This window comes from Grampus griseus (assembly GCF_964374135.1).
Source record: "Grampus griseus genome assembly, chromosome: 7".
In the NCBI taxonomy this organism is placed as follows: Eukaryota; Metazoa; Chordata; class Mammalia; order Artiodactyla; family Delphinidae; genus Grampus; species Grampus griseus.
The window spans coordinates 57531448-57555743 of NC_139001.1; the positions used below are offsets into that span (position 1 = coordinate 57531448).

At 39.1% G+C, this 24296-nt stretch overlaps 1 protein-coding gene across 4 annotated transcripts in view; it reads left to right on the top strand.

The window, feature by feature from the left end:
• Nucleotides 1-1578: 1578 nt before the first annotated feature.
• ATF2 (activating transcription factor 2) overlaps nt 1579-24296 on the top strand; it is a gene marked incomplete at its 3' end in the record, with an annotated part of 87642 nt that continues 64924 nt past the window's right edge. For 3 of the 4 annotated variants that reach the window (XM_082657747.1, XM_082657749.1, XM_082657750.1), the window contains exons 1-3: nt 1579-1715; nt 10472-10572; nt 19452-19526. In XM_082657747.1, coding sequence (XP_082513873.1) covers nt 19495-19526 — 32 coding nt within the window. In that variant the 5' untranslated portion in view covers nt 1579-1715; nt 10472-10572; nt 19452-19494. Of the gene's footprint in view, nt 1716-9894; nt 9977-10471; nt 10573-19451; nt 19527-24296 lie in introns of all 4 variants that reach the window. The other variant, XM_082657748.1, reaches the window with a different exon arrangement.

Sequence of the window (24296 nt, forward strand, 5' to 3'; positions counted from 1 at the left end):
AGATACCATTATTGAACTGTAGGTTCATTAACTCTCAAATACTATGCCCCACAATCTAACAACAATTTCAGTTTCATTTGAGTTTGGAGATAACGTTTTAGTGCATTTAATGTTCATATGTAAACTTAATACATAATTTTGCTATAGACTAGAAATCATCACTTAATAAGTGGAAAACAAGGCACTGAAAAAAACGTGCTTTTTTAAAAAAATAATTAATGCAAATTTTCGCAGGGTCCCCATCATACTTTTCAAGGGCGCTAGGGTGTATTTATTGAACAATCAATATCCCTACCTTTAACATTCGAAACATTTAAGTTGTAAAGAGAATCATAGAACAACATTAAGAAATATTTTCAGCACTTCTCTTTGTTTGTAGGAATGTATCTGTGTCAACTGAAGAGCAATAAATACGGTCTTTTTTGTCCTTTATGTTAATCAAATGATTAGCTCCCCCGCCCCGCATTCTTTTTAAACAGCTACTTTCAAAGCTTGACAGTTATTTCCTAGGCATTGCATCGGCCTATTAAGCAGTAGGACAGTATTACGGAAAGAGTGCTATTTCTACGCCGTATTAATTTGGTGTCCTTTGGTCCTCTCAAGTGTTAATACGGAGTTGCTGATGTTTTAAAGGTTTGGAATTCTCTCTACTAAAATTGATATTTTTTATCTATAACTGCTAAGTAAAGGAAAATTGATAAAATAGGATACACCATAATATGGAGGATTTTCCTCTTGCACTATTTTAAGTTAGGGAGATATAGTGGAAGGCACTGTATTTCCTTTTAGTAAGTTACTTAGAACATAATTGTATGCTAACATCATACACTGTACTGGGCGCTGAGAGCCGGAGGAATCAGTTCCAGCTACAGCTTAGTAAAATTCGAACAAACGCCATTCATGGTAAAGGCTTATTTCATTTATTTCGGAACTGACATCTTGCTTCCCCGTTTCAGGCGCGTAGGGGGCTTAGGGGGTAATTTCCAGCAAACTCCGCGGCTTCTAATCCGAAGCTCTCCTTCTCAGGCTTCAGTGCAGCCGGAAGGTGGGTTTCGGTGCGCGCCTCCCTACGCTTTACCCTCCTCCCTACCAAGGGCCGGGAAATGACAGCAACGGAAATACCAGGTTTCCGGAGCTGGGCTCAGAGGATTCCTCCTGCTTTCTCTCCCGCCACCGGCAGCCTTCCCAGAGTTCACCTTTCCTCCCTGCACACCATCAACCTCCTCACGCGACCTCAACATCCACCTGCTCCAGCGCCCTACACTCGCGCCCACCTCCAGCCGGCTGCCAATGACAGCCTTCCGCAGCTCCCGGGTACAGAGACGCCACTCTACTAACTCCCTGGTCCCGCCCCCTCCAGAACTGCTTCCCGCCCTTCGGGTTCTGTATCCAATAACCAGCGCCCGAGTATTCTTTGGTTCCCGCCCCCTTCCTTAAGCCTGACTGAACCACCTGATCCGGAGGCGCTCTGTCAGAAGGAAGGCAAGAAGGGGCGTGTGCGTGGAGAGGAGGGGCGCGAGAAGAAAGGAGGGATGTCGGGAGGGGGGCGGAGAGAAGGGTTGTCAGTCCGATCTCGCGAGAGAGGACGGAAGCCTGTGGGAGCCCGTGGCCTTTAAAGTGCGGTTCAGTCCTTTCCTCCAGGGGTGGTTTGTAAACACCGCTGAGCTCGGGTCTCCCCAGCGACCGAAAGAAGCATGAACTAGTGACCTGGAAAGGTGAGTAGTGATGAGGAGAGGGCCGCAGGACTGGAGACTGTAGGGATACAGAGAAAGAAGGCACTAACATGGCGACGTCGCTCACCATAGTCCCCACCCCCCGCTTCCCATCACCTCGGGCGCTCCTGCCCGTGCCTGGCCCTCGGGGCGGCTGTGGCTGTGCTGCAGCTTTAGCGGCCCGCGCGGCGTCGGCTTCGGAAGCCCGGCCGAACAGGCCGGACCGTTAGGTAACTGGCATTTGTTGTTCCGGCCCCTCCCCGCTCGCGCGCTTTCCTGACGAGGAGGAAAAAGGAATAACGGCTCCTCTTAGACCCCTCCCCCTGCTATATCGTCCCCTTGTCTGGTCAGTTTGGAGATCCCTGGGGCACACGTCGGATTTGCCGAGGGTGCAAGGAGAGCCCCCTTCAGTCCTTGGGTTGAACAGGAAGAGGGCCGGCTCTGGTCTCCCCACTCAGTGGTTGGGAACTGTATGTGATGGTGGCGAGGGGGAGGATCAGGAGGCGCGGCAGAAAACAGGGTCAGGGTCTCTGGCTGCGGTGGGAGCTGATGGAACAAATGGTATGCAGAACCTGGGAGCTGGAAGTCTCGGCCTTTTCTGTCCTTTCTGCCCCTTCACACTCCCGCCACCCCCCACTTTTTCAGATGGGGCGGGGCTGAGGTGCGGGTGCAGATTGATTCTGGTATTTTAACCCCCCTTTTTTTTTTTTTTTAACCTTCCTGGGTGGACTGCAAACGTTCTGTAGGGAGATCACCTGTGTGTTTTTTTTTAATTGATATCTTGGGGACCAGAGCCGAGAGTGTGTTTTCTGTGTTCGCTGGTTGAACTGACGCTAGAAGGAGGCAGAGGACGGAAGAGATGGGGACTATTTTTGTGCCTTTAAGTGGTATAAAATTGTCTTTGTTTAATGAAGAGTTTTAAAACTGGTCAGGCCAAGAGCAAAACTATTGTGAATATGATGGAGTAAAAGGGGTTACTCCTGATGGACCTTAGGCCTGTTGACTAATCTGTAAATTATTATGTGAAAGTTACAATTTCTTAGGAATTTAAAATTTTGGAGATAGTAACAGTAAATAAATTTAATGTCTATATTTGAAATCAGATCAAAAACTGTTCCTCTGAGCACGTTTTTTGTCCTATCTGAAGAAATTTATAACCACTGCCAGTAATAGTTTTTCTAGGCATAATCGGAAAGCCTATATGCTTGATCTGTTGTACCAAAACTGTGAAGGTGAGAAGCTTGTTAAAAAGTCATCCCAGTACGGTTAAGTGCCCTGAAAGACAAATGCAATAGCAATGATATTTTGTAATTAAATTTAAATTTGTTACAGTGACTTGAAAAATCCACTGTAAACACTTTTCAAAACTGCAGGAACATCGTCGTAAAGTGTGTTCAAAAATAGAGATGCCCTTCTTCAGATCAAGAAACAAAAAAGTTCATGGGTCTTTAAGGTCATTGATAATTGAATCCTAATCTTTGTAAAATAGTTTGTAAGAATATTCCAAATTTACAGTGCTGTGTATGCTGCTTTCCTAAGACATGTTTAATCTTGTTCTGAGAGGATGCTACTGCCATTAAGTTTTTAATTATTTAAACTATAATATTGTGGTAATTTAGAACATAGGTGTTTGTTTTTTATTGATTTGTTTGTTTATTTATTTATTTTTGGCTGCGTTGGGTCTTCCTTGCTGCACGCGGGCTTTCTCTAGTTGCTGGAGAGAGCGGGCGCTACTCTTCTTTGCGGTGTGCGGGCTTCTCATTGAGGTGGCTTCACTTGTTGCGGAGCACGGGCTCTAGGTGCGCGGGCTTCAGTAGTTGTGGCACGTGGGCTCAGTAGTTGTGACACATGGAATTAGTTGCTCCCCGGCATGTGAGATCTTCTCAGACCAGGGCTTGAACCCGTGTCCCGTGCATTGGCAGGCAGATTCTTAACCACTGTGCCACCAGTGAAGTTCCTAAAATTGCCTCGATTTTAAAGGTCCAACAGGAAAATAACTTTCAGTTTCTGCCTGTTTTAACATTGAATTAAGCATCTCTGTGCATAGATCTTTTATTTTGAATTATTTCTGTAGATACCAATCTCTATTGAGATTCTAGGTCAAAGGATATAAATGTTTCTACAGTTGCCAAATTTTTGCCTCCCCAAAGAGTTGAGCAAGTTTACACTGTCATCAGAATGTTACTGCATCAACTTTGTCATAATTTTACCAACTTTGGAGTTGTGCTTATTAAAAAAAGTAGGATTACTTAGCTAGGAATTATTATTTTTTTTTTTTGCGCGCTATGCGGGCCTCTCACCGTTGTGGCCTCTCCCGTTGCGGAGCACAGGCTCCGGACGCGCAGGCTCAGCGGCCATGGCTCACGGGCCCAGCCGCTCCGCAGCATGTGGGATCCTCCTGGACCCAGGCACGAACCCGCACCCCCTGCATCAGCAGGCGGACTCTCAACCACTGCGCCACCAGGGAAGCCCAGGAATTATTAATGTAAGTGACATTATTTAGAAGTTTTATTTAGTTGACTATATCAGTCTGTAGTTATTTGTCTGCCAGTGATCTGTGTGCTGGGACAGATATGTATATTTCATATTTTCTGTCATTTCACTGATTTTATTTCTCTTAAAGATTACTGAAACTTTTGACATCCAAGTAGCAATAATCCTTAAATTTTCTGCAGTTTTACATAGTTTACACATTGGATGTCTTATGCTAGTTTGTTTTAATATAAGAGCTTCTTTCTGAACTATACATTTGTGAATTATTAAACTTCATAATGACATTCCATATAGGTAACCCTTCAAATAAGGAATGTGTATGTTACAGCCAAATTGACTGTGTTTTTGTTTCCTCAGTATTATCTTCTGGCTCATTGTAAGTATATAATCAATGTCATAGGGTAGTTACTAATCAGGTTGTCATGAGTCTACCACTTATTATCTGGGTCACCTTGGGCAAATCATATAACTTCTCTGTGCTTCAGTTTCCTTATCTTTAAAGATAATACTTAACTCATAGTCTTGTTGTGAACATTCAAATATTTAACGTATATACAATGCTTGAAACAGTGTCAGGAACTTAATGAGTACTCAGTATATGGTATGGTAATTATAATTGTTAAAGTTCATTCAAAAATAATAATAATCCATCACAACCCCAACAGGCATGCATGTGGTGTGGCTTGAAGACAGTACAGCAGTCATCTATTTGGTAGCTTTGGCAATAATGTTGAGTTTTCCCTAGGAACTTACAATTTGTGGTGGAACTTATAATACTACCTCAGAATTTTCATAAATCCATGTGAGAGAATAGCTTGTAGTTTTTGTTCCATATACATCCCTTCTTCCCAAGTGAGACTTTTTCTATATAAAACTCGTGCAGTATAGCATATCCACATTTTGAGATGGTAAAGTCATGATACTGTGATTTGCATGCATTCCAGTTGTCATTTTCTTCTGCTCCACCAATCCCACTATAAACATTTCTGTGAGACCTTTCATTTCTTCCTCTCTGTAGTGGAAGAGATGATTAAATTAAAACATCATACTTCTAATGTTTGTTCTTTTGATTTCTTTACTAATTATTTAATATAAGTATAGCATCATTTCTCAGTCATGGTGTTGAGAGTCGCTAGTATCTTTTATCATTGTAAGATAGGTTTTAATGATTGTTGAAGTGTGGATGTTGGATTGAGGGTTACTTCTGTGGTAATATCTCTTTCATTTACCTGAATTTTGATGGACTTTGCATGGTGTGGGGGGAGGTAAGCTTACTAGTGTTGTAATGGGAATTGTACATAATCTGTATCTTATTGCCTTCTTCATGATGAGAAATTATTGATGTACTCCTAAGCGGTGATTATGAATTATTGTAATTCTTGGTGAGCTGTGAGTTTCTATATTACTTTTACAAAGATAAGTTTTTAGTGAGGAAAAGCAATGATCAATAGGTACATTTTATACATCTACCTTGAGCAAAATTAATGCTATGGACACTGTTTTGTATAGCTGATATGATTACCAAATCTAAAATGATGTTATTAGTAAAAACTTTCATTAGCGCTGTTCATATTCATAACCATTAATCTGTAAATTCTGTGTATTTATATATTTCTAATGTTCTGTTGTAATTTTAAACTATAAAACAAGAACTTGCTTACCTTAATTCACCTAGGAATTAAAGGTCTGGGAATAATCAAGACTCACGTGAAAAAATGAAGTTTGACTTAAAAATTGGACTACTGATATTATTAAATAATATTTTGATATATTGGGCTGATTTCACTATTCACATACAGTCATCCCTTGGTATCTGTGGGGTTCGGTTCCAGGATCCACTGCAGATACCAAAATCTGTTGATGCTCAAGTCCCTTATATAAAATGGCACTGTATTTGCATATAACCTAAGTACATCCTCCCATATTCTTTTTTTTTTTGCTGTACACGGCCTCTCACTATTGTGGCCTCTCCCGTTTCGGAGGACAGGCTCCGGACGCGCAGGCTCAGCGGCCATGGCTCACGGGCCCAGCTGCTCCGCGGCATGTGGGATCTTCCTGGACCGGGGCACGAACCCGTGTCCCCTGCATTGGCAGGTGGACTCTCAACCACTGCGCCACCAGGGAAGCCCTCCCATATTCTTTAAATCGTCTCTACATTACTTATGATACCTAATACAATGTAAATGCTTTGTAAATAGTTGCCAGGCAGGAGGCAAATACAAGATTTGCTTTTTGGAACTTTCTGGAATTTCTTCCCCCCAAATAAATATATATATATATATATATATATATTTTTTTTTTTTTTTTGCAGTACGCGGGCCTCTCACCGCTGCGGCCTCTCCCGTTGCGGAGCGCAGGAGTCTCAACCACTGTGCCACCAGGGAAGCCCCCCGCCCCCCCAAATATTTTTGATCTGAGGTTTGTTGAATCCGGAGGGCCAACTGCACTCATAGTGTACTTTCATGAATACAGTATTGAGAAAAGTCTGTGATGCTCTTCATGTATCCCATCAACTTTGAGGAATATCATCAAAACTTTGGTATATTCTTGGGAGTTGTGATATGTATGAAGAACATCTGTCGTGTCTCCTGTGAGTAGCGAACAATTAAAAACTGCTGCTTTCCTCATTAAAGCGGAACTTATATTTTTCTCACTTTCTTACATTGATGAAGTAAAACATTATATACCAAATAACCTTATGGGATAACATCAAATTCATGGGTTAAAGATTAATGTAAAAATCTTCTGTCTAAAAGTTAAACTATGTAGTGCTCAGCTTCTGGCTTTAAAAATAAAGAAGGTAGTAAGATTTAGATTAATTAAATATTAGGAAAATGTACATTTAAAGTCAAAATACAGTAAAACTTCTAATAAACTGAATAGATACTATATGAGTGCCATGCACTGTACTTGATATATTTTACATATACCGTATTGTTTTCTATTATTATTATTTTTGTGTGTGTGTGTGGTACGTGGGCCTTTCACTGTTGTGGCCTCTCCCGTTGCGGATCACAGGCTCCGGACACGCAGGCTCAGCGGCCATGGCTCACGGGCCCAGCCGCTCCGCAGCATGTGGGATCCTCCCCGACCGGGGCACGAACCCGCGCCCCCTGCATCAGCAGGCGGACTCTCAACCACTGCACCACCAGGGAAGCCCTCAATTATTATTTTTGACAATCCTGAAACTAGTATATTTTTTCTTCCTGGAGAGGATAGGAGGTGAAATCATACCATTTAAATTTTTCCTAATTTAGAAACTCAAAGGGGAATGAATTCCTACTGGCTTATAGCTACAGGTTTTCAACTTCTTAGGTTTAAGTTCGTCATTATGACCATATTGCTCTTCCTAGTGTGAGCTCTAGGATCATTTCTTGGCATTTTGTGGCACTTACCAAGATATGAGAAGGAAATTAGAGCACAGAGAAAACTCTGAATCTGTGCGGTTCCTTGGGCTACAAGCCTGTCCTCCTGAGTACATTAGCATTTTTGCTTACTTTATTTTCTATTCCTGTTTCACAAATCACTACATACTTTGCATCATAAAACAACCCAAATTTATCTCATAGTTTTTGTTTGTCAGAAGTCCAGGTGGGCTCAGCTGGGCCCACTACATAAGGTCTTACTAAGCCAAAATCAGTATGTTAGCAGAGCTGCATTCTTTCTTTCTTTTTGGAGTCTCTGAGGAAGAATCCATTTCCCAGTTCATTTGGATTGTTGACTGCATACAGTTTTAAGACTGAGGTCCTTCTTTCCTTGCTGTCAGCCAGGGCTAGTCTTCACTCATAGAAGTTGAAATGCTTTCAGTGCTGCCCCCTCCAGTAATGTCAGGTAAAGTCTCTCTCATGCTTACCTCTGACTTCTGCTACTGCCAAAAGCTCTCTGACAGAGAAAGTTCTTCACTCTTACTGGCTCATGTGATTAGATTGGCCATCTGGATAACCCAGGATAATCTTCCTATTTTAGAATCTGTGATGATTTTTACATCTGCAAAGTCCATTTTGCTATGTAACATAACCTATTCATAAGTTCCAGGGATTGGGGTGTGGACATTTTTGGGGGGCCATTCTGCCTAGTACACTCATATATATACTCCTGAAAAGAAATTTGATAAACTATGTACTCTTGCACATTTCTAAGTTGATTCCTAAAATATTTCTTCATAAGTTTAGATAGTTGAAAAAAATGTAATTTCTGGCTTTTCAAGATACACCATTCTTTTATAAGTACAGTTGATCCTTAAACAACATGGGTTTGAACTGCATGGATCCACTTATATGTGGATTATTTTCAGTAGGAAGTACAGTTATCCCACAGAGCCATTTGTCCTTTGGATTGCTGCTCCATTCATAGTCCCAAATTTACGTTTGTCTAGCTAAATGCCCTGTTCTGGTCCCTTTTCCTTTAAGGAACAGTCTGTATATAAAACAATTTCGTTGCCAATTTTGAAATGAGAGTCCTTATAGCTTTTGGTATTTGCATCAAAAGTTTTAAACATATTAAGGCTGTTTTGGCCAACCTTATTCAAGGTAAAGTGCAACTCTTCTTTTCAACAGTCTGTGCAATAAGGAAATCTCCAAGTTCCTACTTGGCCCTCATGCATGGGAGCTCAGCCCTCAGGTAAGGGAAGGTCAACTTTCCCTTTAACATCTTGCTCCTGGGATAGCTGCCTTTTCCTAATGCAATTGGTAACTGAACTTTCTGCCAAGTTCTTACCCAATCTCACCTTAGGCACTCCATTACTTACCTAACGGTCCCATGTAATCATTCCTAAGTTTTGTGGACTGCCTAGTGAGTTTATCCTCCTAAACTACAACTATTTAGGTTGTTGCTTTACTCTTATATTGTTACTCTGGTCTTCAGATAGTTTTTCTTCTTCCTCTGTCACCTACAGATTGGTCTTGCATATTTAGAGAAGTCCTTATTAACATTGGTCTTGCTCCTTGGCCACTGGCAGGAGTTTCTGCCTTTGAAAGCTCCCTTCAGTGGACTGATAAGACATCTCTACAAGATATCCAACCATCTTACATTTTAGAATGAGCTGCATATGATGACAGAAACAACTAATTGTCCACCAATATTCATTCTCTTCTTTTTCCTTATTGTAGATGCTCCAGTTTTTTTTCCCAAGCATGTGGTGAAATAAAGAATGTATTTCTCAGCTTCCTTGCTAGCTATGGCCATGTGATTTAAGTTCTGGCCAGAATAGAAGTTTCCTGTAAGATTTCTGAAAAGTATCCTTAAAGGGAGGCTATCTCTCATCTCACCATTTTCCTTCCTGCCATTGATGTGATGGCTAGACCTTGAGCAGTTATTTTAGACTGTGAAGGGGACGCCACATGTTGAGGATGGAAGAACAACAAGACAGAAGGAGCCTGGGTTCCCAATGATCATGGTTCTGGACTGCCTGTGTTCTTGTGAGAGAAATAAACTTCTGACTCATTTAAGCCATTGTTATTTTGAGTTTTCTCACAGCTGAACCTAATCCTAACTGATACAGGCATAAAAAAGTCATTTCCAAATAAGCACATAAACAGTTGTGTGAAGCACACTGGCACAAGAAGAGCCATTAACCTTCACTCTTAAGAATTTTGACGCTCAAGATTCAGCGCTGCCGTTTCGCGGATCAGCTGTGACTACCTCTTCCTTCTGTTATATTAAAAAGTTTTATTTTTCCCTTTTCACCAAGATTCCATTGCCGTGCTTCCATCTTTGAAACTGTTACACATCTGATAGGTGGCAGTGTGCCAGGAGTTTTGGGAGGCCACAAGGTAAACATCTTCCTGGAGCATTAAAGATTTTGCAGGGAACCTTAATTTTTATACTAAAAAATAATGGAATAGAAGGCAAAATACACATGCATTTTAAAATATAAAATAAACATTTACAAATTTTTGTAGTGGAGTTATTTATTTAAATTTATTTATTTATTTTTGGCTGTGTTGGGTCTTCGTTGCTGCGTGTGGGCTTTCTCTGGTTGTGTTCATTGCACTGCGTGGGCTTCTCATTGCCATGGCTTCTCTCATTGCAGAGCACGGGCTCTAGGCGCGTGGGTTTCAGTAGTTGCAGCAGGCGGGCTTAGTAGTTGTGGCACCCGGGCTTAGTTGCTCCACCGCATGTGGGATCTTCCCAGACCAGGGCTCGAACCCATGTCCCCTGCATTGGCTGGCGGATTCTTAACCACTGCGCCACCAGGGAAGTTCCTGGAGTTATTTAGATTTTGCAGAGTAATGAATTTGCTCTTTTCTGCTTCTCCTTTGCCCTAGGGATACTTAGATGGAAACTTGAGAAGCACTGCTTACTTGATTGGAGTTGAGGGATTCCTGGCAGAAGAGTAAATAAAGCTCATGGCCCACCAGCTAGAAAGGTAAGAAATTTTAAGCTTTTGCTGCAAAAGTGGTCTTTTATTTTGTGATTGTCTCTCAAATATTATTAAGTTCAAGAGGTGTTTCCATACGGTAATCCTCAGAATGCTAGTTGTCCTACCATATTAATAATGTTTAGTAAAAGAAATTCCTAAGGTTCAGCAAATTTGGAAATATCCTTTTGGAGCTACAGTGCATATCAGCATGTAAAAGCACACTGAAGACTACATAAAAGTATGTAATTTTGTTTAACTCAGAGGGTCCTAAACTTGTCTGACTAGGGAGCCCTCTGTAGCAAAGAGTTCCAATATGAAAGTCCCAACTCTCCTAGGATTTTGTAAGGATTAACTCCTACCCTCTTGCATGTGCTCGATAAATATTTATTGACTGAATAAGTAAATGAGACATCCGAATTTCAGGGTAGGGGGATAGTGGATGGAGGAAGATCAGAGGTGAGTGGTATTAACTAAGAAAGGAACAGATGAGTGGGAAGTAAGAGCACTCTAGACTGAGAGAGGGAGCTGCCTAACTACAGCCAAGAGATCAAGGTATCATTAAGACTGGGGTGGGTGTCAGAGGTCAGTCCACGCAAGGGTCTGCAGACAGTGTTAAGGATTAGAAGCCTTATCATAAGAACATGTTTTTCCGTAACTTGTCCTTTCCTCTGATTTTGACTGGCACTGCTTGAGTATAAACCATCATTCTCTTTCCTGAATCTAGTAGTAACGTGTACTGGTTTTCTTATGCATAGTGTTACTCTCACCAATCCATCCTCCACACTTCCATTAGAGATGTTGCAAAAATGCCCCTTTGATTATCTAATTCACCTATTTAAAATCTTTCCATTTTTTACAGCAGGATTAAGCAAACTTTTTCTTTAAAGAGGCATGTAGTAAGATTTTTAGGCTTTATGGGGGTCACATATAGTCTCTGTTGCTTCTTCTTCCCTACCCACTGACCATTTAAAAAATGGAAAAACTTTCTTAGCTAACATTTTGGTGCAGGACCATAGTTTATAACCTCAGGGTGCGGGTGGGATGGGGGAGTGAGGTTGGACTTCAGACTCCTTACTGGGGTATTAAAGGCCCTTAGAGATATGTTTCCTTCTCTGGCCTCACCTCTCTTCCCTTCAATCATATATCCCATGCTTTAGCCATCAGAAGTTCTTAGAGATCCTTCAGTGTACTCTGCTTTACTGTGCTTCTACATGCTGTCTCCTCTGCCCAAAACATCATCTCTTATTTCTTTGAGAAGACTAAGCTGAGGCATTACTTCCTTCAGTACCCTTCACAGACCCTCTCTTCAGGGTTGGCTAGGTACTAGTCTTAGTTAGGGGGTAGAAAATCAGATAAATTCAACCTAAATAAAAAGCTCATAATCAGGATACAGAAGATTCTCACATGACCCAATCACAGAAAGCATAGTCAGGCATTGCAGAAACTTCTTTCCTTCATCTTGGCTACATGGTTTCTCGTCCCTGTTTTTCTGTGCCTACTCCATTCTGGCTTTCATTAATTTTTTAAAATTAATTAATGTATTTACTTTTGGCTGCATTGGGTCTTCGTTGCTGGGCGTGGGCTTTCTCTAGTTGTGTTGAGCGGGGGCTACTCATCGTTGCGGTGCGCAGGCTTCTCATTGCGGTGGCTTCTCTTGTTGCGGAGCACGGGCTCTAGGTTTGCAGGCTTCAGTAGTTGTGGCTCACGGGCTCTAGAGTGCAGGCTCAGTAGATGCGGTTCACGGGCTTAGTTGCTCCGCGGCAGTGGGATCTTCCTGGACCAGGGATTGAACCCGCGTCCCCTGCATTGGCAGGCAGATTTTTAACCACTGTGCCACCAGCGCAGTCCCTCATTAATTTCTTATCAGTATGAACGTGGCAGAAAATGTCTTCCAGTCCTGAGTATGATTTTGAATGTCTAGTGTATACCTCTGTTTGGCTGATTTATTTATTTATTTTTTCTTTTTACACGTTTCCTGAAGAGGTAATCTGATTGGCTTGACTGTTCAGGTGTCTCCTTTGGTTCACCTGAAACAGGTATGTCAGGCCATGGAGATACAGGATTGCCCTTTACTGACAGTCTGGCTCTAAGAGGGGATTATGGCTGCGGAGGAGAGATGACCAGCTCCAGTATACCCTTTATTGCCCTATGTTCCCATAGCACTTGTGTATATCTATTATTATATGTATATCACTGAATTAGTATTACTATTTTCACTTATTTGTTTTCCTTACTAATCTGATTTTGAGGTCAGGGACCACCTTTCTTATTCTTAATGTAGTATCGGGTACAAAATAGTCAAATGTCTTCCAAATAAATTTCATAAAATAAATTATTTGTATTAGAAATGTTTGGGAATTCTGTACATTGTGTGTAACATTTAGTAATATCCATATTTTAAAAATCTGCTTTGAAACTTGAGTACATGCTTTAAATGTAAGAGGTTACAGCATTTGTAGTTCTATAATTAACTAGAAGATCAGTCAAATTTACATTTTAGACTCTAGTGATTTCTGAAATTAGTCACCAGAAATTGTTTCATTTCCCCCACCCCTATTTCCAAAGATTCATTTACTCACACTATTTTCTTTTTTTTGGTGGATGGGGGGATTAAAATACCAGCTGTAATATATTGTTAAATGAAAAAGCAAAATTCATAACAGCATGTATAGTATGCCACAATTTGTATAAAAATGTGATATACACATATATAATATACTTGTAAATACATGGATTATCTCTGGAAAAATACATAGTAACTGGTAAGAGTGGTTATCTTTGGAAATTGGGACTGAGGTCAGGGATGGGAGAAAAGGAAGGAGACTTACTTTATACTGTATATCCTTTTGTACTGTTTGATTTTTACCAGGGGCATGTGTTTTTGTCCAAAAATGATTTATATGTTAAAAATTTTAAAAGAATAAAAATAGATACCAGCTTTATTGCTGATAGGTCTGGACTGGAGAACATGTTTTGGACCTAAGCCTGAAATGAACTTTTACCCCAAGTGTAAAGACAGTGGATGCCCCACCCCAGAGGGTTAGGGAGGTCTACAGATTAGATGTTTACCCAGCCATGTAGTGAAGGACTGTAGTCTTTCCCATATATTTCTGTGAGAAATGAACTCAGGAGCCAAGAGGGCCCTAAGTTACATATCCATAATAACCCTTTTCTCAAGTTCACCAAGTTATTTCTCCTCCTATTTGGGAGACTGAATGAGTGGATAGTGGAGGTGGGTAGAAATTTTCTTCCAAATATTTTTGAGAGTCACAAGTCCTTTGTTTCTTGGTCAGAAACATGGAGAGAGGCAGAGGATAGATCCTATCATACCTTTGGACATTTTTGTCCACATTGTCAACACCCAAGACAGACAGGGCTTGGCTGTCCACTTCGGGGGAGACCAGCAGTATCTTAGGAATGTCCTGCTCCCACTTGACTCGCACTGTTTTCTGTGAAGTGAATTGGTTTCCTGCCTACTTGTTTTTGGTGAGATGTAAGAAAAGCACACATTTTTATCAGCTGCATCATTTGAATGATATAATTCAAAATGGCATGGGAATAGTGATACTACAGCCTAAAGGATTGTTTATTTTGTTTAATAGGTTTAACTCACATTTCAGATTTTAAACAAAGGAGTTACCTATAGGACAAATAATTGTCTAACACTACCCTTTGAGTCTTTATTCAGGTACAGAAATTGTTCTACTAAGTTTGCTCTTAACTTTTCAGTACAGAACAGTTTTTCTGTTCTTTGACATCTCTCTCTCTCTCTTTTTTTTTTTTTGGCCACGTGGTGAGGTATATGGGATCCTAGTTCCCCGACCAGGGATTGAACCCGTGCCCCCTGCATTGGGAGCACAGAGTCTTAACCACTGGACCACCAGGGAAGTCCATGTTCTTTGACATCTCATAACATGAAGGTTATAAACTGGAAGCAAGCAGAGAATTGTTAGATAATCTGTGTGTTTTAGTATTTTTCTCAAAACTACTGCTAAAAACTACATGATACTAATTATATAGTGGTTATATATTGAATTATTACAGTGCATGTTATTTATATATAATTTAAATTCATTCTGTAAGTTTTTTTTTTAATTTATTTTTTGGCTGCATTGGGTCTTCGTTGCTGCGTGCAGGCTTTCTCTAGTTGTGGCGAGCGGGGGCTACTCTTCGTTGCAGTGCACGGGCTTCTCAGTACGGTGGCTTCTCTTGTTGCGGAGCATGGGCTCTATGCACGCAGGCTTCAGTAGTTGTGGCACACAGGCTCAGTAGTTGTGGCACACGGGCTCAGTAGTTGTGGCTCGCGGGCTCTAGAGTGCAGGCTCAGTAGTTGTGGCGCACGGGCTTAGTTGCTCCGTGGCATGTGGGATCTTCCCAGACCAGGGCTCGAACCCGTGTTCCCTGCATTGGCAGGCGGATTCTTAACCACTGCGCCACCAGGGAAGTCCTTCCCTCTGTAAGTTTTTCCTTTTTTATTTTTAAGTTGTTTAGTCCAGACCCTTTTAAGAGTAAGTTGCTAGCATGATGTCCCATTCGCCCAAATACTTTACTTTCTACAATAAGACACTCTCCTCCAAAACCATAATACAACCATGAAAATCAAGAAATTAACTTTGAAATATTGCTACCATCTAATCTGCAGATTACATTTAAGTTTTGCCAGTTATTCCAATAATGTCTGTCCTTTATAGCAAAAGGATTCAGTCTAGAATCTCATGTTGCAGTTATCATGTCTCATTGGTCTTTTTCAATCTGAAGCAGTTCCTCGATCTTTCCTTGACTTTGATGACTTGGACACTTTTGAAGATTATGGCCCAGTTATTTGAGGAGTTTACCTCAATTTGGTGTTCTGTAATGTTTCTTCATGATTAGACTCAGGTTATGTATCTTTGGCATGACTATTATGAAAGTGATGCTGTGTCATCCTCATTGCAACCGAAGGGTTGCAATGATATTGATGTTGATTTTCCTGATGTTTAGTGTTGTTAACTTGGATCACTTGAGTAAAGTGATATTTGCCAGGCTTTTGTACTGTATATTACTGTTTTGCCTTTAGTAATTAAAATGTATTTTATAGGGAGATACTTTGAGAGGATGTAAACATCTTGTCTTATCAAATTTTCATTTCTACATTGGTATGCTTTATATCAGATTAATGGAATCCTATTTTATTCACAGTATGATCTATTACTATCATTTATTTTGAATCTCAAGTTGTCTGAGATTTGGCCACTTTCTGGCTAAATCCATAAGTCCTTCTTTACTTTCTTGCAGAAGGTATTCAAGGCCCATCCTGTATTATTCCTGCTTTAGCCTCGGAATCAGCCAATTCTTCAAGGATCCCAGGTTCCTTTTGGTGGAGAATAGTATTTTGACATCAAGGTCTAGAGGGCTTATTGCTATTGGGGTATCAGTGCTCCCAGGCCTTCTCAGTGACACAGCTAAGGAAGTATTTGAATATATATGCATGTATATACACATATTATCATCTGTATTTCTATATCTGTATATTTACATTGAAAGTCGTGAGTGCACATGAATATCTCCAGATCTCATCCAGTACCAGAGTTCATTCTGTGTAATTACCTTCACCTGTAGTGTGAATTTACCTTCATCTACTATATCCTTGATAAATTCACTTATTCAATTAATACCTGCATGTATATGTAATGAATTGCCTGTTGCCACCAGACCCCCTCCTCCTCCTCAAGTAGACATCTTCCTGCTTGGGCCCTGATATCCTGTCCTGGGCTGGTGCCATCCCTATTCTTTACCTCATGTGGGTGTTATGCAAAGATTTGTCCTCAGAGGTATTCACTGATGATAAAAATCCAGTGGTAAAGAATTAGTTATAAATATGTCATATCTGTATTGTGGAATACTATATAGCCATAAAAATGACATCTAATATTTGATGATGTGGCAGAATTTAGATAATTGTGTTTTAAAGGAAGTTATAATGCTCTTTTTACAATTAAAAATTTTTTATTTATCTTTATACATTAATAAGACTGAATATGTACTCTGGAATATTAGACAGTAGTTATCTCTGAATGATAGTATTTTGGGTGGCTTTTTTTTTTCTTCTGTATTTTTTCTGGGAGCAAATTGAAAGTTCCTTACAACATCTTAATTCAGTAAGCATAATCTAGTTCATATTATCCAGAAATAACAATGACCTCTTTCTGAACCCCAATTAAACTTGAGCGTTAAAGGTTTTTTAGAATTATGTAAGATTGATCATTTATGTGGGATACCTAGTGGTGAATAGTTCTATGGCTATGTTATAACAAACAAAATTTAAAATATACCTTTAACCAAGTTTGGAGTTCTAAAATAAAATGCCTATAGCAATGAAATAGAGAAAATATGAGGAACATACACGTGTTTATATGTGGAATTGTCTTAAAAACTGGAAAGAGGAGTCTGAGCTGGATGCTTGATTAGCTAGCATAAGCTCCTTCACAATCCTGGAAGCTTCTTGAGGGCAGAATCTATTTAATTCACCACTGCATCCCTAGCATGTAGCATAGTGCAAAGCACAAAGTAGATTCTCAAATATTTGTTGGTTGAAAGACAAAAGGGGGAACTTTGGCACTAATTCATTAGGGTAGGGAAGATGAAGGAGTGTTAGAAGAAGAGTTAAGAGAGATTAGAGAAACCAAAGAAACTGGCTTCTTTTAAATCTTGCCTAGAACCCTCCTGTGTATTCTTCATGACAGTGATTTTCCTACCAGTATAGGTTGTGGATGCTTGCCAGAGAGTGGTGTGGTATAGTAAGAGTTCACTATCTGCAGTCATTGTCTTCTCTGAGTTTATAGTTGAACAAAGCCTCCTTCCCATGCTTTGCTAGGAGCATATTTCCACCCTTGATGTAAAAGGGAGATAAACCTCGATTTAGAGGCTTGAGATTCAGTTAGTTAGCTTAAAAATGCTATCTCTTTGTTAATCCTCCCAGAAGAACTCTCATCATTTATGTGCCAAGGTGCTTTGACTTATATTTACAGACCTCAGCTAGGTATTAGGAAATAGTATAAGGAATGGGAATTTTTATTGGTTGGCTAGGAAATAGTCTAGTTCCTAGACTGTAGGAAAGGAACTATAGAAGTTGCCTCCTGCAGGTAAGGAACACCTTTTGTAGAAGAATGGGACAATAGTAGTCAAGGGGGTGTGGAAAAGATCAGAGAGGAGGATACGAAGAGTTAATTCCCTCAAAGCTTTTCTAGAACTATCGGATTGGTCCCTGCACTACCTGTATATTTTTATTTATTTATTTTTTATTTTTTTGCGGTACACGGGCCTCTCACTGTTGTGGCCTCTCCCGTTGTGGAGCACAGGCTCCGGACGCGCAGGCTCAGTGGCTATGGCTCACGGGCCCAGCCGCTGCACGACATGTGGGATCCTCCCGGACCGGGGCACGAACCCGTGTCCCCTGCATTGGCAGGTGGACTCTCAACCACTGCGCCACCAGGGAAGCCCCTACCTGTATATTTTTAATATTTTAACTGTTATTCTTACCAAATTGAATTGAAATTATATTTCTGTATTCTTTCTTCTGCTTGACTGAAAGTTTCTCAAAGTGGAGGGACTGTTTGTTTTGTTTTGGTTTTTTTTGGACTGTTTGTTTTTTCACCTTTGTGTCTTGGCATGAGTTTGGTGTTTAAATGTTTCTTGAACTTAACTGAGTTTAAATATTGCTTTGATTTTTCAAAGCAATATGAACTGCATTTACTAGTTTTAGAAATTTTTTGAGTTAGATAACTTAAACTAAATTTATCTGACTTTTTCATATCATATGGCTGTTTATTCATTCCTTAATATTTAATGAGTAAATGCTACTATAAGCTAGGCACTGTTTCAGGTAGTTAACCCAAAGATAAGTTCCTTGTCTTCATTGAGTTCACATTCTACTGGTAATGACTGAAGCATAACTTTTATAGGTTTCCTTTGGATTATTCCAGTGCTTTTTCCCCCTCTTCTCACAGGCAACATGATAAAGTTGAATGTGAATGATGAAATGTAACCTTACCAGATAGATAGAAGTTTTGCCTGGGACCAGGAAAAGAACTTTCTTCTTCCTTTCTCCTATATCAGACCATCTCTGACTCTAGGACTCAGAAGTGTAGCTATTTACACATTTCCCCACAGGAATTACCCAATTTTCCTGAGCAGGACATTCTTGACACCACATTTATAAGCAAAATTATGTAAAATAAAAATTTTCTCTGTGTACCATTGGTTTATTTGCATAAGCATATAGTTAACTCTGTTTGCCACTACATGGGGTTTCAGTGAATGTAATGGAGGATTAGCAGAGTTTAAAGATGAGGCACTGACCCTCATAGTTTAAACATAGTTTAAGTATGTTGTACTTGTCCTTAAGCTAATGTCAAATAAGTAAACTATAAAGTTAGGGAAGAGGGAACCTCTTATAAAGATCAACTATCATTACATTATGGGACAAATAGTGATGAATTAGGCTGAGAACCAGACCATCACTGACTACATTTTTTAAAATTTAAAGCTTTCTGAATAGATATTTTGAAATACTAGATCTCATCTTTTCATCAGACGTCAAAAGTCAGGATTTTCACTTTTTTAATTACTGCTCTTCAACCACAGTCCTAAAGGCTAAGTTAAATGTTTCTCTTTTACCCTCTTTATCGTGGAGTTGGATATATTAATACCTATGTTTAAGACATTTATATGGGTGTTCATATTTTAGGAGCAGTGCTCTATTATAAAGATTCTTAATAGTGAGTGGGTTTTTGGATGACAGTAGTGTTACAAAGAGTGTAATTATTTGAGTGTTTTTATTGTTTTACTATGTTTCAAGAAATGTTTCAAAACTATATTTAACAGTGTGAAACCACTTCATTTTTCAGTATCCTTGCCATGAAAAAGAGGACGTGATAAGTTGTACAACTTATGAAATTCAAGTTACATGTGAATTCTGCCAGGTGTGTATGCAATATTTGGTATTTTGTGCTTTTTTCATATTTTAGATTATAAAAATTCTCATAGGTTATTTCTAAATAAATATTTCAAGTGTTTTTCATAAATAAGAAAATACTTATCTAGTATGTAGTTTAGCTACTACTTCTATAGTATTTTAAAGTTATCAAATAGAGCATCAAAATACACTTAACTATGACAAGCATAAACATATTTTAGGGTTTTGATTTCTCCTAAAATGAGTTCCAAATAATACTAGTCCCATGAGATGTTCTAGTATTGTTCTAGTGAAAAAGGTTCAAATAGAAAATGGATGTGGCAAAAATGCTGTATTCTAGGTGCTCTTCTGGTCATTTCTCTTGAACATATAAAGTCTGAAAAGTCCTGCCCCTAAAAAACTGTATTCTAGCATTTCCCAAATTTGGCCATAATAGTGATTGTCATCTCTGTTCCTGAAGAGAAACTTATTTCCGAAAGGTTAACACACTAGTGTTGAAAAAGAAACAATGTTACAGTATTTTTAGTTGTCAAATATAGTTCATATATGTAATTTCTATGAAGAAAGCAAAAACAAAAACCTACAAGTTAACGGAAGGAATAATTCGAAACTTTAAGTCTATATCAAAAAGTAGGAAAAAATCTTGACTCAAAAATGTCTTTTTGTAGTTGTTTGGTTCAAATCTGGATCCAAGAAAGTCCCCATATTGCATTTTGTTTAGTATGTTTATTAGACCTCTTTTAATCTAAAACAGTTCCCCTCTACCTCCTCTTTTCTTTAGTTCCCCATGACATTTATTTCTTGAAGAAACCAGGTCTTTTGTCCTGTAGAATTTGGCTAATTCCAGCTTGGTGATGTTGTTTGACATGTTTTTCTTTTCTTTTTTTTTTTTTACGTTAGAGGATTCTTTTTAAAATTTATTTTTTTATACAGCAGGTTCTTATTAGTTATCTGTTTTATACATATTAGTGTATACATGTCAATCCCAGTCTCCCAATTCATCCCATCCCCACCCCCACTTTCCCCCCTTGGTGTCCATACATTTGTTCTCTACATCTGTGTCTCTATTTTGCCTTGCAAACCGGTTCATCTGTACCATTTTTTCTGGATTCCACATATAATATGCATTAATATACGATATTTGTTTTTCTCTTTCTGATTTACTTCACTCTGTATGACAGTCTCTAGGTCTGTCCACATCTCTACAAATGACCCAATTTTGTTAATTTTTATGGCTAAGTAATACTCCATTGTATATATGTACCACAACTTCTTTATCCATTCGTCTGTCGATGGGCATTTAGGTTGCTTCCATGACCTGGCTGTTGTAAATAGTGCTGCAGTGAACATTGGGGTGCATGTGTCTTTTTTTTTTTTTTTTTTGGCGGAACGCGGGCCTCTCACTGCTGTGGCCTCTCCCATTGCGGAGTACAGGTTCCGGACACACAGGCCCAGTGGCCATGGCTCACGGGCCCAGCCGCTCCGCGACATGTGGAATCCTCCCAGACCAGGGCACGAACCCATGTCCCCTGCATCGGCAGGTGAACTCTCAACCACTGCGCCACCAGGGAAGCCCGCATGTGTCTTTCTGAATTGCAGTTTTCTCTGGTTATATGCCCAATAGTGGGATTGCTGGGTCATATGCTAATTCTATTTTGAGTTTTTTAAGGAATCTCCATACTGTTCTCCATAGTGGCTATATCAATTTACATTCCCACCAGCAGTGCAAGAGGGTTCCTTTTCTCCACACCCTCTCCAGCATTTGTTGTTTGTAGATTTCCTGATGATGCCTATTCTAACTGGTGTAAGTGATACCTCATTGTAGTTTTGATTTGCATTTCTCTAATAATTAGTAATGTTGAGCAGCTTTTCATGTGCCTCTTGGCTATCTGTATGACTTCTTTGGAGAGATGTCTGTTTAGGTCTTCTGCCCATTTTTTGATTGGGCTGTTTGTTTTTTTAATATTGAGCTGCATGAGCTGTTTATATATTTTGGAGATTAATCCTTTATCCATTGATTCATTTGCAAATATTTTTCCCATTCTGAGGATTGTCTTTTTGTTTCGTTTATAGTTTCCTTTGCTGTGCAAAAGCTTTTAAGTTTCATTAGGTCCCATTTGTTTATTTTTGTTTTTATTTCCATTACTCTAGGAGGTGGGTCATGAAAGATCTTGCTGTCATTTATGTCAAAGAGCATTCTTCCTATGTTTTCCTCTAAGAGTTTTATAGTGTCCGGTCTTACATTTAGGTCTTGAATCCATTTTGAGTTTATTTTGGTGTATGGTGTTAGGGAGTGTTCTAATTTCATTCTTTTACATGTAGCTGTCCAGTTTTCCCAGCACCACTTGTTGAAGAGACTGTCTTTTCTCTATTGTATATCCTTACCTCCTTTGTTGTAGATTAGTTGATCATAGGTGCATGGGTTTATCTCTGAGCTTTCTATCCTGTTCCGTTGATGTATATTTCTGTTTTTGTGCCAGTACCATATTGTCTTCATTACTGTAGCTTTGTGGTATAGTCTGAAGTCAGGGAGTCTGATTCCTCCAGCTCTGTTTTTTTCCCTCAAGTCTGCTTTGGCTATTCGGGGTCTTTTCTGTCTGCACAGAAATATTAAGATTTTTTGTTCTAATTCTGTAAAAAAAAAAAATGCCACTGGTAATTTGATAGGGATTGCACTGAATCTGTAGATTGCTTTGGGTAGTATAGTCATTTTCACAATGTTGATTCTTCCAATCCAAGAACATGGTATATCTCTCCATCTGTTGCTATCATCTTTAATTTCTTTCATCAGTGTCTTATAATTTTCTGCATACAGGTCTTTTGTCTCCCTAGGTAGGTTTATTCCTAGATATTTTATTCTGTTTGTTGCAATGGTAAATGGGAGTGTTTCCTTAATTTCTCTTTCAGATTTTTCGTCATTAGTGTATAGGAATGCAAGAGATTTCTGTGCATTAATTTTGTATCTTGCTACTTTACCTGATTCATTCATTAGCTCTAGGAGTTTTCTGGTGGCATCTTTAGGATTCTCTATGTATAGTATCATGTCATCTGCAAACAGTGACAGTTTTACTTCTTCTTTTCCAATTTATATTCCTTTTATTTCTTTTTCTTCTCTGATTGCCGTGGCTAGGAATTCCAAATTTATGTTGAATAATAGTGGCGAGAGTGGACATTGTTGTCTTCTTCCTGACCTTAGAGGAAATGCTTTCAGTTTTTCACCATTGAGAATGATGTTTGCGCTGGGTTTGTTGTATATGGCCTTTATTATGTTGAGGTAGGTTCCCTCTATGCCCACTTTCTGGAGAGTTTTTATCATAAATGGGTGTTGAATTTTGTCAAAAGCTTTTTCTGCATCTATTGAGATGATCATATGGTTTTTATTCTTCAATTTGTTAATATGGTATATCACACATATTAATTGATTTGCATTATACTGAAGAATCCTTGCATCCCTGGGATAAATCCCACTTGATCTTGGTGTATGATCCTTTTAATGTGTTGTTGGATTCTGTTTCCTAGTATTTTATTGAGGATTTTTGCATCTATATTCATTGGTGATATTGGTCTGTAATTTTCTCTTTTTGTAGTATCTCTGTCTGGTTTTGGTATCAGGGTGATGGTGGCCTCTTAGAATGAGTTGAGAGTGTTCCTTTCTCTGCAAGTTTTTGGAAGAGTTTGAGAAGGATGAGTGTTAGCTCTTCTCTAAACATTTGATAGAATTCACCTGTGAAGCCATCTGGTCCTGGACTTTTGTTTGTTGGAAGATTTTTAATCACAGTTTCAATTTTATTACTTGTGATTAGTCTGTTCATATTTTGTTTCTTCCTGGTTCAGTCTTGGGAGGTTATACCTTTCTAAGAATTTGTCCATTTCTTCCAGGTTGTCCATTTTATTGGCATAGAGTTGCTTGTAGTAGTCTCTTATGATGCTTTGTATTTCTGCAGTGTCCATTGTAACTTCTCCTCTTTCATTTCTAATTTTATTGATTTGAGTCCTCTACCTCTTTTTCTTCATGCGTCTGGCTAAAGGTTTATCAATTTTGTTTATCTTCTCAAAGAACCAGCTTTTAGTTTCATTGATTTTTGCTATTTTTTCTTTGTTTCTATTTCATTTATTTCTGATCTGATCTTTATGATTTCCTTCCTTCTGCTAACTTTGGGGTTTTTTTGTTCTTTCTGTAGTTCCTTTAGGTGTAAGGTTAGAGTGTTTATTTGAGATTTTTCTTGTTTCTTGAGGTAGGCTTGTATAGCTATAAACTTCCCTCTTAGAACTGCTTTTGCTGCATCCCATAGGTGTTGGATCATCGTGTTTTCATTGTCATTTGTCTCTAGGTATTTTTTGATTTCCTCTTTGATTTCTTCAGTGATCTCTTGGTTATTTAGTAATGTATTGTTTAGCCTCCATGTGTTTGTGTTTTTTGCGTTTTTTTTTTTCCCTGTAACTGATTTCTAATTTCATAGCATTGTGGTCGGAAAAGATACTTGATATGATTTCAGTTTTCTTAAATTTACTGAGTCTTGATTTGTGACCCAAGGTGTGATCTATCCTGGAGAATGTTCCGTGTGCACTTGAGAAGAAAGTGTAATATGCTGTTTTTGGATGGAATGTCCTGTAGATGTCATTTAAATCTATCTGGTCTAAAGAAAAAGCTTGCGTTTCCTTATCAGTTTTCTGTCTGGATGATCTATTAGTGTAAGTGAAGTGTTAAAGCCCACCCTATTGTGTTACTGTCAATTTCCTCTTTAATAGCTGTTAGCAGTTGCCTTATGTATTGAGG